Genomic DNA, 12,720 nt, shown 5'->3' with positions numbered 1-12,720 from the left:
TTTGTTGTGATTTTAGATTGCATTTGCATTATGTCAGTGTGGTTAGAGGACAGTAGAGCCCTGAGTAGCAGGCCATTAGCACCTGATGATCGTTAGCGAGTTGGATACTACCAACGCATGTCCAGAGTGCATAAGAGGAGATAACCGTGACTCAACGATCACGTTTAATTTAACTGCGGTCATGACTGCTGGTGTGGCAGTAATACGGTCACCGCAACAGCCCTACCTCCAACCCCACATCTGCCCTCAAAATGACCTTATTTGCTCTGGTAATGACTGGTTGTTCAATACGGACCGGAGTGATCTGTCAAGACGACGTGCTTAAGACATACAGTATTTATGGGAACTCACATATTTATGAGATCATGGAAGATGAGCAAAATGAGATTCCACTCTGCATAGCCATAGGTAAACTCAGACTCTGTTTGAAACTTTGTCTAACACAGGTATGTCACAATTTTGAACTGGGCCTGGCACAATTTTCCCATTAACTCTTGCAGCATCTTTTAGTCAATCTATAACGCTAGAGATGATTCTACCTGACATGATGCCTATGACCTCAGGGGCCTAAAGGGTTGTAAACTGCTGTTATCTTTGGTCGTTGTTTAAACAGGAATGTTGTTTCCCTCAAGAAATGTAATCTATCAACTGTCTACCAGAAGAAAGTCAGACACGTATGTGCACGTGCCCTCCAAGACAGATGGTTCAACAGGGTCATAGTCTTCTTCATTTTATACGTGTGGTTGGTGCAATTTAAATATGCATTGGAATAACTATTGAAATTACACTTAAATGTTAGACCAGTGAGTCTGATGTCCACAAGTTCACCAAGGTCAGCCCTGCTGCGCTCTCGCTGCAAAACGACACAGATAGATAAATTAACACGGCCTTCTCACTGCACCTGTTGCTGAGGCAGCGAGCGGTTCAACAAAATAAGCGCTTTACCTTGCCAACATTCCTCTACACTCACACACACACACACCTTGAGGATCAGAGAGAGAGAGATTAGCGATCTGTCATCACACCCACCGGATCCTTCTGACTGCTACAGGGAGGGCCAGCTCCTTTAAACGTGACCACAGACACAAACAGTCTATTACTCCATTAGGAAGGTGTCATTAGACCAATGAGCCCTACTTGTTCGTCAAATAAGTAACCTGTGTGAAATGGCTAGCTAGTTAGCGGTGTGAGCTAGTAGCGTTTCAATCGGTGATGTCACTTGCTCTGAGACTTGAAGTATCAAATCAAATCAAATTTATTTGTCACATACACATGGTTAGCAGATGTTAATGCGAGTGTAGCGAAATGCTTGTGCTTCTAGTTCCGACAATGCAGTAATAACCAACAAGTAATCTAACCTAACAATTCCACAACTACTACCTTATACACACAAGTGTAAAGGGATAAAGAATATGTACATAAAGATATATGAATGAGTGATGGTACAGAACGGCATAGGCAAGATGCAGTAGATGGTATAGAGTACAGTATATACATATGAGATAGTAATGTAGGGTATGTAAACATAAAGTGGCATAGTTTAAAGTGCTAGTGATACATGTATTACATAAAGATGCAAGATGCAGTAGATGATATAGAGTACAGTATATAGATGAGTAATGTAGGGTATGTAAACATTATATTAAGTGGCATTGTTTAAAGTGGCTAGTGGTACATTTTTACATAATTTCCATCAATTCCCATTATTAAAGTGGCTGGAGTTGAGTCAGTATGTTGGCAGCGGCCGCTAAATGTTAGTGGTGGCTGTTTAACAGTCTGATGGCCTTGAGATAGAAGCTGTTTTCAGTCTCTCGGTCCCTGCTTTGATGCACCTGTACTGACCTCGCCTTCTGGTGATGAGCGTGGTGAACAGGCAGTGGCTTGGGTGGTTGTTGTCCTTGATGATCTTTATGGCTTCCTGTGACATCGGGTGGTGTAGGTGTCCTGGAGGGCAGGTAGTTTGCCCCCGGTGATGCTTTGTGCAGACCTCACTACCCTCTGGAGAGCCTTACGGTTGTGGGCGGAGCAGTTGCCGTACCAGGCGGTGATACAGCCCGACAGAATGCTCTCGATTGTGCATCTGTAGAAGTTTGTGAGTGCTTTTGGTGACAGTAGTTGTTTCCCTTGCGCTACAATGGCCGCGGCTTTTGTGGAGCGATAGGTAACGATGCTTTGAGGGTGTCGATGTGTTCAGAGTCCCTGGTTCAAGCTCAGGTTGGGGTGAGGAGAGGGACGGAAGCAACACTAACACAGACATGATATATGGGAAATACATTTTAAATGGAAGAAATATCACGATCAAGTTTACATCCATCAATATTATATTTTTATTTTTTCTTAAGTTCAGAAGGACAAGGTGAAGGAGGGAGGAATAGGAAGACAAAATAGAAAGGTTGATAGAGTTGGCTGGTAAGCCGGTAATTGCTCTACAGAAAGGAAAAGGAATAGAGTGGTGTTCTTTAAGGAATACCTAGGATAGGATAAAGTAATCCTTCTAACCCCCCCCCTCCCCCTTAAAAGAGTTAGATGCACTATTGTAAAGTGGTTGTTCCACTGGATATCATAAGGTGAATGCACCAATTTGTAAGTCGCTCTGGATAAGAGCGTCTGCTAAATGACTTAAATGTAAAATGTAAATGTGTTGACAGATTGTCGTAAAGTAATAATAATGATAATTTTTTCCCTGCGCTTTATTTACAGTACTTGTCTATTCTCTTTGCTAATCAGGGCAGAGGGAAAGGGTCACACACAGTGCAGTCTGACACATACACCATGTACGTTAATCCTTTCACAACAGACAAGCATAAAATGTCACGGCTGTTTTTGTATTTGTTTAAGATGGTAACCATGGTTCTCTGGCAGATAAAGCATGTCTAGAGAGTCAGATCCAGGTCCTGTTGGATTAATGATCAGTTATTAATGCTGAATGTAGTTAGCAAACGACCAGGGAAACGAAGCTATGAGAGGAATGAGGTCATGAATCAGATAGACTACCTCATTGAGTTGTATTGATATGACCCGGCCATCAATGTTTTTTGTGCTTTTTTTGTACTCTATCAATGAGATGGCAGAGAGGAGTACCTCAGGCCCCTTTGACCTCTTAGCTTCTCTGTTTTCTCATCTGGACTGGTAARATGTTATGGTTCATTATGGACATCCTAATTGGCCACCACGTTTGCTTGTCGACCATTTCATTCGTCACATTAGCTCCAACCTGAGAACACTTTCCTCAATTGACAAGTATAGTACTCTACTCTCTACACTGATGTGTTCCTGTCAGCTCTACAGATTCTGATCAAGTCATGCCAGATTGCTCCTGGCCCACCAGTCTGGTTGCAATCAGAGAGATTTTGTTATGTTTGAGAGAGTTTTACCTGGCGAGCCACAGTAGCCTTAGGCCTGTTCCAGTTGGATTGGCTCAATGATAAATGGGTATAAAAAGCACTACAGGAGGAGTCAAGTGGAATTGTTCAATTGAATAGACAGTCAAATCGATTCTCATGTCTGTCACTCTCATGACCTGGCCTCTAAAAGCCTTCAAGAGCCCATGGCCCCATCGACCTCCACTGCTGTAATATTTCTATCTGAGGGTGTGTGTGTGTGTCTGTACATGTCTGCCTGATTCTATAGTTTCACAAGCACCACAGAGAGGTCTGTTGTAACCTAAATCCTAAATTTGTCCATGGTACAAATGGTACATTCTAGGCTTGGGTGGTATACCGTATATACCGTATACAGGGGTACTTTGAAATACCCACACTATGATTTTCAATACCACCCCCCCCCCCCCCAAAAAAGTAACTTCCAAAATTATTGGCAACCTTGATAAAGATTAAAAATACTGTTTTGATCTATATTGTATGCTCCAAAATTTTTGGGAAATTATATTATTTTATATTAAATAGAATTGCTCAGAGAAATAGATTTTGTTGCACAAGTTTTTTCTCTCAAAAAGATGGGGGTCAAAATGATTGGCATCCCTGTTTTCAACACCTTTCAATAGCTCGCCTTGCGAGGATAATGGCACTGAGCCTTTTTCTAAAATGTTTTCTGAGATTGGAGAACAAGGGATTTTAGACCATTCTTCCATACAGAATTTTTCCAGTTACTTGATATCCGTTGTCTGCGCTTATGGACTGCTCTCTTCAATTCAAACCACAGGTTTTCGATTGGAGTTCAAGTCCGCAGAATGAGATGGCCATTGCAAAATGTTGATTTTGTGGTCAATTAACCTTTTTTGTGGATTTTGATGTGTGCTTGGGGTTATTTTCTTGCTRGGGGATCCACTTGTTTCTGCCAAGTTTCAGCCTCCTGACAGAGGCAAACCAGGTTTTTGGCTAAAATGTCCTGGTACTGGCTAAAATTCATGATGCCGTTGACCTTAACAAGGGCCCCAGGACCAGTGGAAGCAAAATAGCCCCATAACATCAAAGATCCACCACCATATTTTTCAGTTGGTATGGGGTTCTTTTCTGCATATGCATCCTTCTTTCGATGCAAAACCCACCACTGGTGTGCATGGCCAAAGAGCTTTATTTTTATGYCATCGAACAAATGTAAATGCTTGGATTGTAACCGGTGCTATGGTCTAATGACATGAAAATAGAGCTCTTTGGCTGCGCACTCCAGTGGTGGGTTTTGGTCGAAAGGAAGATGCATATTGGTCTTTCTATAAACTAGGGTACCAGTGAGGATTTCCTATGCTGGACAACTTGTTATAGCTGTTGATAATAATCTGCCATTTAAAAAAACATAATTACGTTAAGATATCAGGGGGGAACATAGTTATTCAATCAAATTCACGAGTTGATTTTAAATCTATGTTTAAACCCCATGGTTGTTATCTTGATTGATTTGTCCAAATCGTGTGACATAAAATCTTACTTTTCTGTCCCTGCATTTATGTCAGTGTAAGTTTTCGTTATATAATATATTAAGCATTAATCAGTTAAATTAGACATTTAACTTGAACCCTGTAAGAATCCTGGATCTAGCTGTTGGACCGTTCTCTGTATAAAGAGCTCAGAAATGCAGTGTAACATAACATTTTGTGTTTCCTTATGTTACGGGGTGAAAACAGTTTATGGGCACACAAATCCCCCGAAATGTATGTCATTGAAAAATCAAATGCTTCTTAACTTGCAAAATTGAATGCTTCAAATCGAGAGGCACCTTACCTTGGTTCTTCAATAATTATGCATAATACTTGTTGGATGTGCATTTGGTGTTGAGCTGTTTAATTACGCCATGATATTTTCACAGATCATCTGATACAGAAAGGACTTTTCTGAATGACAGCCATGTGACAAACAGCTGTTGTCATACCGCATGCGATGCAACAACTGCCAAAGTGCTGGAAAAAAGTTSTTCGCGAGGAATGCCCATAATGTTTGTGTTTCATTTGTTACGCAAGACAGTTGTGCCTGGATCCACGTTAGATATAATATCCCTAGCGAATTGATGTTGATCATCTGTTAGCTGCTTGATTTACAGCAGAGTCTCGTTAGGTCTAACTGAGAAAGCATCAAGGTAATGAGTTCATGTTTTTATGCCTCGGATTGGACACAGAGTCTACTGTGCGCAATCGTGTAGGATAGACTATTGTGCAACACCCAACGCTATTCCTATTAATTATTCTGGATATAATGACAACAAATTACAGCCTAGTGGGCTTCTTCACAATATGATCTACTAATGAAATAACATGACAAATACATTTTGGTTTCCATGTTACACCTGCAATTTTAAACAACACAAAGGCCTTGAGGTCACCTACTTGAACTTGAGCTCAGAAATTAAAGTACTGGAAAAGGCCTACCTTGAAAATCAGACATTTCCTCAATTTGATGCTTGAAAAGTCCTTGTAATTATTGTAGGCAATTTATAAGTTCTCCTGCTCCATAATAAATATCGGTGCTAAGATTTTTTTATCAGTTTTTGTGAGAGACGTGGCCACTTGTTTGTTTCTCGTAGCTTCAATTGAAGGGTGTTGTGCTATTCTGTTGCGGAAAAACCATGTGCGCTTATTATGAGGATGACAACATCATCTAATTCTGACTTCAACATTCTGACTTTCCATACAAATCCTTCCATCACAAAATGAAATGTTTTTGGTCACTTTCTCATGATAAAAACAGCGATGGTGAGCTTCAAATGGTGAGATTAATTCTACCACTATTCATGGCTTTATTATGTGTGCCTGCATAGGCTACAGAAAAATCGCCATGCATCCAATTTATTTAGTCAGGCAAGTCCACATTATTCTCACATTTTAGAATGTAATAATCATTTGTATATCAATGCATTGGAAAGGCCTAAACAATATATATATTTATAACCGTGAACATTAGAGTGTCTGGCTCTGGTATTATGCTGGTGGACATTCTTAACAAATGAAAAGTTGTTGGATAAGTACCTGGGTACTGAGTCGTGATAATTTTGTGGACCACACTAAATTGAATTAAAACTAGTCTTTTTTCCACAGATAGCCATACTAGCTGCTTAAAATGCTTGACCTCTTTATGAGTATGAGGTGGGAGTTTAAGTACAATTCTTACATGCTTGTTTTGGCTGGTCTGTAGCTTATTCTTTAAATGTTTGGCATGACCATGATGTGCAGGCATAATCAAAGTGACACTGGACTAGTGCACTTCCCAGAGTCTTTAGGGTGTCTATAGCTAGGTTTCCATCCAATTGGCGACAAATTTTCATGTGCATTTTCCCATCAGAGTTGTGTTTCCATCAAATTAACTTGTTGCGGATAAGTCTGGTAAATACACTGCTYAAAAAAATAAAGGGAACACTAAAATAACACATCCTAGATCTGAATGAATGAAATATTCTTATTAAATACTTTTTTCTTTACATAGTTGAATGTGCTGACAACAAAATCACACAAAAATTATCAATGGAAATCAAATTTATCAACCCATGGAGGTCTGGATTTGGAGTCACACTCAAAATAAAAGTGGAAAACCACACTACAGGCTGATCCAACTTTGATGTAATGTCCTTAAAACAAGTCAAAATGAGGCTCAGTAGTGTGTGTGGCCTCCACGTGTCTGTAGGACCTCCCTACAGCGCCTGGGCATGCTCCTGATGAGGTGGCGGATGGTCTCCTGAGGGATCTCCTCCCAGACCTGGACTAAAGCATCCGCCAACTCCTGGACAGTCTGTGGTGCAACGGGGGCGTGGTGATGAGCCGAGACATGATGTCCCAGATCTGCTCAATTGGATTCAATCTGGGGATCCATAGCATCAATGCCTTCCTCTTGCAGGAACTGCTGACACACTCCAGCCACATGAGGTCTAGCATTGTCTTGCATTAGGAGGAACCCAGGGCCAACCGCACCAGCATATGGTCTCACAAGGGGTCTGAGGATCTCATCTCGGTACCTAATGGCAGTCAGGCTACCTCTGGCGAGCCCATGTAGGCTGTGCGGCCCCCAAAGAAATGCACCCCACACCATGACTGACCCACCGCCAAACCGGTCATGCTGGAGGATGTTGCAGGCAGCAGAACGTTCTCCACGGCTTCTCCAGACTGTCACGTCTGTCACGTGCTCAGTGTGAACCTGCTTTCATCTGTGAAGAGCACAGGGCGCCAGTGGCAAATTTGCCAATCTTGGTGTTCTCTGGCAAATGCCAAACGTCCTGCACGGTGTTGGGCTGTAAGCACAACCCCCACCTGTGGACGTCGGGCCCTAATACCACCTCATTGGAGTCTGTTTCTGACCGTTTGAGCAGACACATGCACATTTGTGGCCTGCTGGAGGTCATTTTGCAGGGCTCTGGCAGTGCTCCTCCTTGCACAAAGGCGGAGGTAGCGGTCCTGCTGCTGGGTTGTTCCCTCCTACGGCCTCCTCCACGTTCTCTGATGTACTGGCCTGTCTCCTGGTAGCGCCTCCATGCTCTGGACACTTACGCTGACAGACACAGCAAACCTTCTTGCCACAGCTCGCATTGATGTGCCATCCTGGATGAGCTGCACTACCTGAGCCACTTGTGTGGGTTGTAGACTCCGTCTCATGCTACGACTAGAGTGAAAGCACCGCCAGCATTCAAAAGTGACCAAAACATCAGCCAGGAAGCATAGGAACTGAGAAGTGGTCTGTGGTCACCACCTGCAGAACCACTCCTTTATTGGGGTGTCTTGCTAATTGCCTATAATTTCCATCTGTTGTCTATTCCATTTGCACAACAGCATGTGCAATTTATTGTCAATCAGTGTTGCTTCCTAAGTGGACAGTTTGATTTCACAGAAGTGTGATTGACTTGGAGTTACATTGTGTTGTTTAAGTGTTCCCTTTATTCTTTTGAGCAGTGTATGAGCAGTGTATGTAGTGCATATTCAAATTGACTTTTGCGGTTAAAATCCCATGTACCGAATAAAAGATACAAGTTAAATGTTGCATAGGTATAGCGAAAGTGCTCACCACACAACATATTATCACGTGACTCCAAGTTTACTTTGATATGATGGTTATTATATCAATATTTGTGCATAAAAGCATTTCCACCACATTTTTCGCACAATTAATTTTACAGACACAAAAAGATCCCACCTTGTCCAGCGTATTTTGTTTTGTCGACATTTGGAAAGTTTACCAACAAATGTGCTGTTTCCATTAGGCCTGTCGTGACATTTTTTATCCAACGTACTTTATCCCCATAAAAAGGTTGGATGGAACCTGGTTAATGTCATGCCATTTTGAGGATACTGGAATTATATTTTGGATGAATGTCCGCATGCCTACAGGAGACTTGAAGTAGCCTAATCAGATTACAACATTGTGACTGGTTGTGTTTATGACACATAATAAAGTTTTTAATTATTAACATTTAGGCTATATTAAAGCATTAGGTTCTATGTGCACTGGGATAGTCACGACACCATTCTGTATACATCTGGCCCTTCTTTRGACACTGTGTTAACAAACCTCCAAACGAGCTTCAATGCATTACAATACTCCTTCCATGGCCTCCAACTGCTCTTAAACGCTAGTAAAACTAAATGCATGCTCTTAAACTGATCGCTGTCCATACCCGCCTGCCCGACTAGCATCACTACTCTGGACAGTTCTGACTTAGAATATGTGGCCAACTTTAAATACCTAGGTGTCTGGCTAGACTGTAAACTCTCCTTCTAGACTCAAATTAAGCATCTCCAATCCAAAATTAAATCTAGAATCAGCGTTCTATTTCGCAACAAAGCCTCCTTTACTCATGCTGCCAAACATACCCTCGTAAAACTGACAAACCTACCGATCATTGACTTCGGCGATGTCATTTACAAAATAGCCTCCAACACACTACTCACCAAATGGGATGCAGTCTATCACAGTGCCATCCGTTTTGTCACCAAAGCCCCATATACTACCCACCATTGCGACCTGTATGCTCTCATTGGCTGGTCCTCGCTACATATTCGTAGCCAAACACACTGGCTCCAGGTCATCTATAAGTCTTTGTTAGGTAAAGCTCCGCCTTATCTCAGCTCACTGGTCACCATAGCAACACCCACCCGTAGCACGTGCTCCAGCAGGTATATTTCACTGGTCATCCCCAAAGCCAACACCTCCTTTGGTCGCCTTTCCTTCCAGTTCTCTGCTGCCAATGACTKGAACGAATTGCAAAAATGACTGAAGTTGGAGACTTATTTCTCCCTCACTAACTTCGAGCATCGGCTGTCAGAGCAGCTTAYCGATCGCTGCACCTGTACACAACCCATCTGTAAATAGCCCATCCACCCAACTACCTACCTCATCCCCATATTTGTTTTTWGTTTTTTTCTGCTCTTTTGCACAACGGTATTTCTACTTGCACATCCTCATCTGCACATCTATCACTCCAGTGTTAATTGCTAAATTGTAATTACTTCGCCACTATGGCTTATTTATTGCCTTACCTCCTTACTTCATTTGCACACACTGTATACAGATTTTCTATTGTGTTATTGACTGTACGATTGTTTATCCCATGTGYAACTCTGTGTTGTTGTTTTTGTCGCAGTGCTTTGCTTTATCTTGGCCAGGTCGYAGTTGTAAATAAGAACTTGTCCTCAACTGGCTTACCTGGTTAAATAAAGGTGAAATAAAAAAAGAGGAAATAAACTCGGATTGAAGAGGAGGCAGAGCACATGTTAAGCTTTCCTAAATAACTGGCCTGCCTGGAGCATGTGGCCACATTATTATAGGGCGATTTGGGAGAATGAAAATATGCAACAGGCATCTCACTATCAGAAGTAAGAATACAGCCAGTCTGACCTGCTACTGTGACTTTCTAGACCTTCTAAACTGTGGAGAGTAGAACAACAACTGATCCAAATGGAATGAAACATTTTAAGTCACAGGGCTTTTGTGCCGTTATTCAAATGACATTTTCACTGCAGCCTAGAGTAGAATTTTGTACTAACTTGAAAACAATAATTAAATTATTCATTGCATTGTGGTGTTTGTTATAGACTAGTCTAGGAAGGATAATTATATTGTCCCTAAACAAGATCAATAGGGGAGCTTTTTGAGTTATTTCATGCGCAGTGATGCACCTGGCCTCTCTACTGCCTGTCAGCGAATTCTATTTGTTCTTTTTGATTCATATTGAACTTTTATGCAGCTTTGAATGCTTTTATGTGTGGTGTGATTGCTAGTTAGCCTATTGCAGATCTTGACATCCACCTACCAATATTGTCACTGTGAATGGTGGATAGAGGGCAGGATAGACAGTTAGATTGGTAGACTATATTGACCTGTGGTATAGTCAAAGTTAGCATGTGGAAAAGCATAGTGCATAAGGGAAGTACCAAAACACCTTAATATAGGAGAGGCCATGCAAACAGATAAGGACATTTGGCTAGGATGGAAGAAATTATATAGTAAAACCTACAAAAGAGCGAGTGCAAACCAGGGGGGAAAAACACTACCCTCCCTATGCAACAAAAAAAAGTTAGACAACTCTCCCCTGTTTTGGACCACCCCCTTACCCCAGTAAATTTCTTACTGTCCCTAACTTGCTAGCTAAGTTGCTAGCTTGGATGATCAAGCTTCTTGGTTACAGCAGAGACAATCAATCCACTCCTGGTTCAGGATCCCTGCTGCCTAAATTAGTTTTGTGTGTGCAGCACAACTGTGAGTAGCCTTTTAAGATAGGAGCTGGGTTGTCTGTCCTTGCAATTAGTTTGTTTGATTGCACTTGTTAGCTAGCATCCACTATGGGAATTAACTAGTAATTTGTTAGCCTTTGTAAGCATTTTTTTTTATATCGTCAACARCAACAAAAACTTTGGAAATAAATAGCGCCCTTGTGTGCACTGACGGTAATATGTATAACCCGTTATAGAACAGGAACGGTATGAAAATCTGGATACTGCCCAAACCCTGAATACATTCCCACTGAAAACAGTTTTGAGGTATTGCCTTCATTAGTTGAAGGTAATTAGCACAGTTCTATGCCTTGTTATTTTTTCTTTCTTCCTCAGGTTAAATGAGAATAGACTGCAGGCCAAAATGTACGTGTTTTTTTTTGTGCTGAGCCAACAGTGTGTTGTTATCGTCAATATATGACATAATCATGTCATAAATTGTCTGTTGTTCTTGTCCTGAGGGTAGTTGTGTGCTGAGAAGAATGTGCTTCTTCTCTACTTCCCTGGCCCTGTATCCTTAATGCTGTTAAATTGTACTGAATGTACAATCTTTGTGCAAGATTGGGTTTTCAATTAGTTTTATTTATWTTTATTTATTTATAAATAGTTGCCTTATTGTGTTGTGTGATACCATCCTTCTGCCCCTCAGTTGTTGGAGTACGTGGGTAAAGGGAAAAGCATCGTGGATGTGGGTTTGGCCCAGGCCTGTCTACCCCTCAACACACGCTGCCACTACTATGAGCTGGAGATCACTGATGCAGGAGAGAAGTGCTACATCGCCCTGGGACTGGCACGCAGGGTACGTGTCCTTATCATATAGGAAAGTAAGCAGCAGAAATGCTGTGCTAGCAGGGCATGCAGGGGCCAGATTGGACCCAACTCTAGCACTGACATCAAATTTTATTAGTCACATGCGCCGAATACATCAGGTTTAGACCTTGCAGTGAAATGCTTAATAACTAGCCACTAACCAACAATGCAGTTTTAAAAAATACGGATAAGAATAAGAAATAAAGTAACAAGTAATTAAAGAGCAGCAGTAAAATAACAATAGCGAGACTATATACGGGGGATACCGGTACAGAGTCAATGTGCGGGGGCACCGGTTAGTTGAGGTAATATATACATGTAGGTAGAGTTATATAGTGACTATGCATAGATGATAACAGAGAGTAGCAGCGGTGTAAAAGGGGGGGGGGGGGGGGGGCAATGAAAATGTCTGGGTAGCCATTTGATTAGATGTTCAGGAGTCTTATTGCTTGGTAGAAGCTGTTTTGAAGCCTCTTGGACCTAGACTTGGCGCTCCGGTACTGCTTGCCGCGCGGTAGCAGAGAGAACATTCTATGACTAGGGTGGCTGGAGTCTGACAATTTTTAGGGCCTTCCTCTGACACCGCCTGGTATATAGAGGTCCTGAATGGCAGGAAGCTACCCTCTGTAGTACCCTCACTACCCTCTGTAGTACCATGCGGTCGGAGGCCGGGCAGTTGCCATACCAGGCAGTGATGCAACCTCAATGGTGCAGCTGTAGAACCTTTTGAGGATCTGAGGACCCATGCCAAATCTTTTCAGTCCCTTGAG

General features: G+C 41.9%; 1 protein-coding gene across 5 annotated transcripts in view; it reads left to right on the top strand.

Moving 5' to 3' along the window:
• LOC111970186 (SPRY domain-containing protein 3) overlaps window positions 1-12,720 on the top strand; it is a 132,461-nt gene that overhangs the window by 99,737 nt on the left and 20,004 nt on the right. For 4 of the 5 annotated variants that reach the window (XM_070445666.1, XM_023996766.2, XM_023996767.2 and 1 more), the window contains one exon: window positions 11,790-11,939. The exons of the other annotated variant lie outside the window; for it this stretch is intronic. In XM_070445666.1, coding sequence (XP_070301767.1) covers window positions 11,790-11,939 — 150 coding nt within the window. The remainder of the gene's footprint in view (window positions 1-11,789; window positions 11,940-12,720) is intronic. 5 annotated transcript variants of the gene reach the window in all.

This window comes from Salvelinus sp. IW2-2015, linkage group LG11, assembly GCF_002910315.2.
Source record: "Salvelinus sp. IW2-2015 linkage group LG11, ASM291031v2, whole genome shotgun sequence".
Lineage (NCBI taxonomy): Eukaryota > Metazoa > Chordata > Actinopteri > Salmoniformes > Salmonidae > Salvelinus > Salvelinus sp. IW2-2015.
The sequence above is the reverse complement of the archived record's forward strand: the minus strand, read 5'-3'. Positions and strand labels throughout refer to the sequence as shown.